The 2,594-nt window shown below is 32.6% G+C and overlaps 1 protein-coding gene across 2 annotated transcripts in view; it reads left to right on the top strand.

Annotated features, from left to right (window-relative positions):
* The window catches only part of LOC106460990 (TOM1-like protein 2), a 39,205-nt gene that overhangs the window by 29,415 nt on the left and 7,196 nt on the right, over positions 1–2,594 (top strand). For both annotated transcript variants that reach the window (XM_022387783.1, XM_013920757.2), the window contains exon 12: positions 145–232. In XM_022387783.1, the coding sequence (XP_022243491.1) occupies positions 145–232 (88 nt within the window). The remainder of the gene's footprint in view (positions 1–144; positions 233–2,594) is intronic.

The following is a 2,594-nucleotide window of genomic DNA, read 5'->3' as shown; positions in this document are numbered from 1 at the left end:
CTCTATATTTTATCTGTTATTTTTCACTAATGAATCTGTCTGTGTTTGGTCAATTTGATCAATCTTGTGCCACCATAAAAACAAATTAGGGAATAAATATAAATTATGCTTGTTGTAGTGTTTGTGGTTTTAATTTCTTTTCAGTGGCAGTACCTATGAGGACAACATGAACCTAAATCAGGTCGATGGAAGCCTTGGTTTGCTAGCACATGCTAGGGGCCGTCCTCAAGAGGTAATGCATAGTTCTTGGTTTATTTTTGTATTTTACAGTATTAGTTATGCTTTATCAAAACTACTTTATATACATTTATTTCTTGAACTCCTTGTTATCTTAAGTTGTAAATTTGTATAACATATGTTAGTGTTTTATATTAAAGTTATTGTTACTTTATTATTATTATTAAAGCATTTCTTAACAAAAACATTGACAGTCATTACTTATTGTTTTCTTACATTTGTTTTTCATGCATACATTATTCTATTGTACTAGGGATTATGGTACCAATTCTTATTTACATGTTATTAGAATTATGGATTGAATAATAATCTGCTAAGTCTTTTGTGCTTCATGATGTAGTATCTGGGAAACTTGTATTTGTTTGCTTTTTTCTTCCTGAGTAGATTGATGCTCAAAAGTAAGGTTTCTCAATTTCTGTATCCAGAAAGATTTTATCATACAGCTTCAATAATTGCTTCCAGTAATATCATGGTTAATGTAGTCACAACTCTCCTTGTGATTTGGCAATGTAATCTAAGGGTTTTGTATAATTACAATTAACTCTTGACTGTTGTATAATAAATTAACAGTATTATAGAATGTTGTTGCCAGTGAGTAGAATCTGTATAATAAGATTCAGTGTGTATGTCGTGTAACTCTTCCTAAACTGCAGGTTGCACTGACATCTAGATGGTGCCAAATGAACTGTCTTTGCTCTGAGGTTTGCACTAAGGTAAAACTTTTCTCCCAACCCCTTAGGAAACAGATATTTTTTTCACAAACACTTTTACAGGGATTCCCCAAAAAATGGACTACAAATTTAGCATTGATTTATATTAGAGTATGTAAATAAGTAGGCCTACTAATTATTGTTCATAACTTGTTTAAAGAATTGAAATTTGCATTATAGCAACAAGAATCTTTAAACATGGAAAAAGTGTAAAAATAGTACTTCAGGCATTAAATCTGCAATATAGCGGCTTCGTAAATGTGAGCCATAGGCCAACAGTTTTGCTAGTCTTTAACGTGAAAATTTATGATGACAGTCATTAAAATACCTTTGCAGCCTACTGTTTCCTAAGTTGCTTTTTAAATTTTTCGGTACTTAATGAAACATAACTTAATTATCCTTATATAATAACAAATTTATTGTTTTTCTTAATGGGAAACTTGTAACGTGTATAACAACTTTTCCTTCTAAGTTTAAAAAGACAACTAGACAAATCTTTTTATATTTTTTATCTTGTAGCATTGTCAGGAATGTGACATTTATACTTAAAAAAATATACTTGTTACTTTGCTACTACTTAGCTTACCTGTGTATGGAACATGGTGATATATTTTCAAAAGTTGTGTGAAGTTTTTTATGTGTCTGTTCATTATCTAACTAATCCTAGGTTGCTGAGCCAATCTCAACCAAACTTTGTGGGATGATAGTTTGGAACAAGGGGCATGTTAATGGGGATTCACAACCCCTCCAACCCCCATTATTACTGTTATTGAGCATTTATTATCTTTGATGTAAGTTAATGTTAACTACATTCATAGAAAGCACCACGTCCTTACACCAAAAAATAATTCATTAAATGTTCTCTAACACAGCATACACATGGTATAGGAGAAGGGCACACAAACTGCCTGTATATCTGGGAGAGTGCACTCTCACACTATGGAGGAATACAATGAAAAAATGGCCACCACTATTGCAGTATATACATAAACTTAGATGAAGTTTCTATTCCAACAGCTACCATAAGGCTGATATGAAGAGCCATTTTTTGAGTTGTACCCACTTTCTACTTTGACCTTTCAATTTCAGCCCATAAGATTTCTTTAGCCAATGACTGTAAATTAATTCATCACAAGAAACAATGTGGAAGGACATTGAGAGGTAAATGGTGAAAGTGGGTAACTGAAAGCACCCTAACCGCCACTACTTTTGTTCCTACCTCTTCCTACAAAGTCACTCTGACCATTGTAGTGTGTACCATGTTTTAAGTTTATACATACCGAGTTATTAATACATATGCAAAATATTTGGTGAGGTAATAATGAATACTGTAATAAAATGTTATGTTGTAAACAAATTGTGTGAAATTTAAGATTTTTGTTATTTATCATGGCATCTACCCCCACATTTTTTTAAGTTCATAACCCATACAAAGGACGGGTACCTCAGCTTATTGATTATAATTTTAAGCTTGTATCTAACATTTTTGTTTTTTTACATATTAAAGACTTTTCTGGGTGCTACTATAGCGTGAGGTCTACCACACTATAGCATGAGGTCTACCTCCCGTTAGTACTATAGCGTGAGGTCTACCACACTATAGCATGAGGTCTACCTCCCGTTAGTACTATAGCGTGAGGTCTACCA

This window comes from Limulus polyphemus, unplaced genomic scaffold (genome assembly GCF_000517525.1).
Source record: "Limulus polyphemus unplaced genomic scaffold, Limulus_polyphemus-2.1.2 Scaffold875, whole genome shotgun sequence".
In the NCBI taxonomy this organism is placed as follows: domain Eukaryota; kingdom Metazoa; phylum Arthropoda; class Merostomata; order Xiphosura; family Limulidae; genus Limulus; species Limulus polyphemus.
Note: the sequence above shows the minus strand (reverse complement) of the source record. Positions and strands in the feature narration are given on the sequence as shown.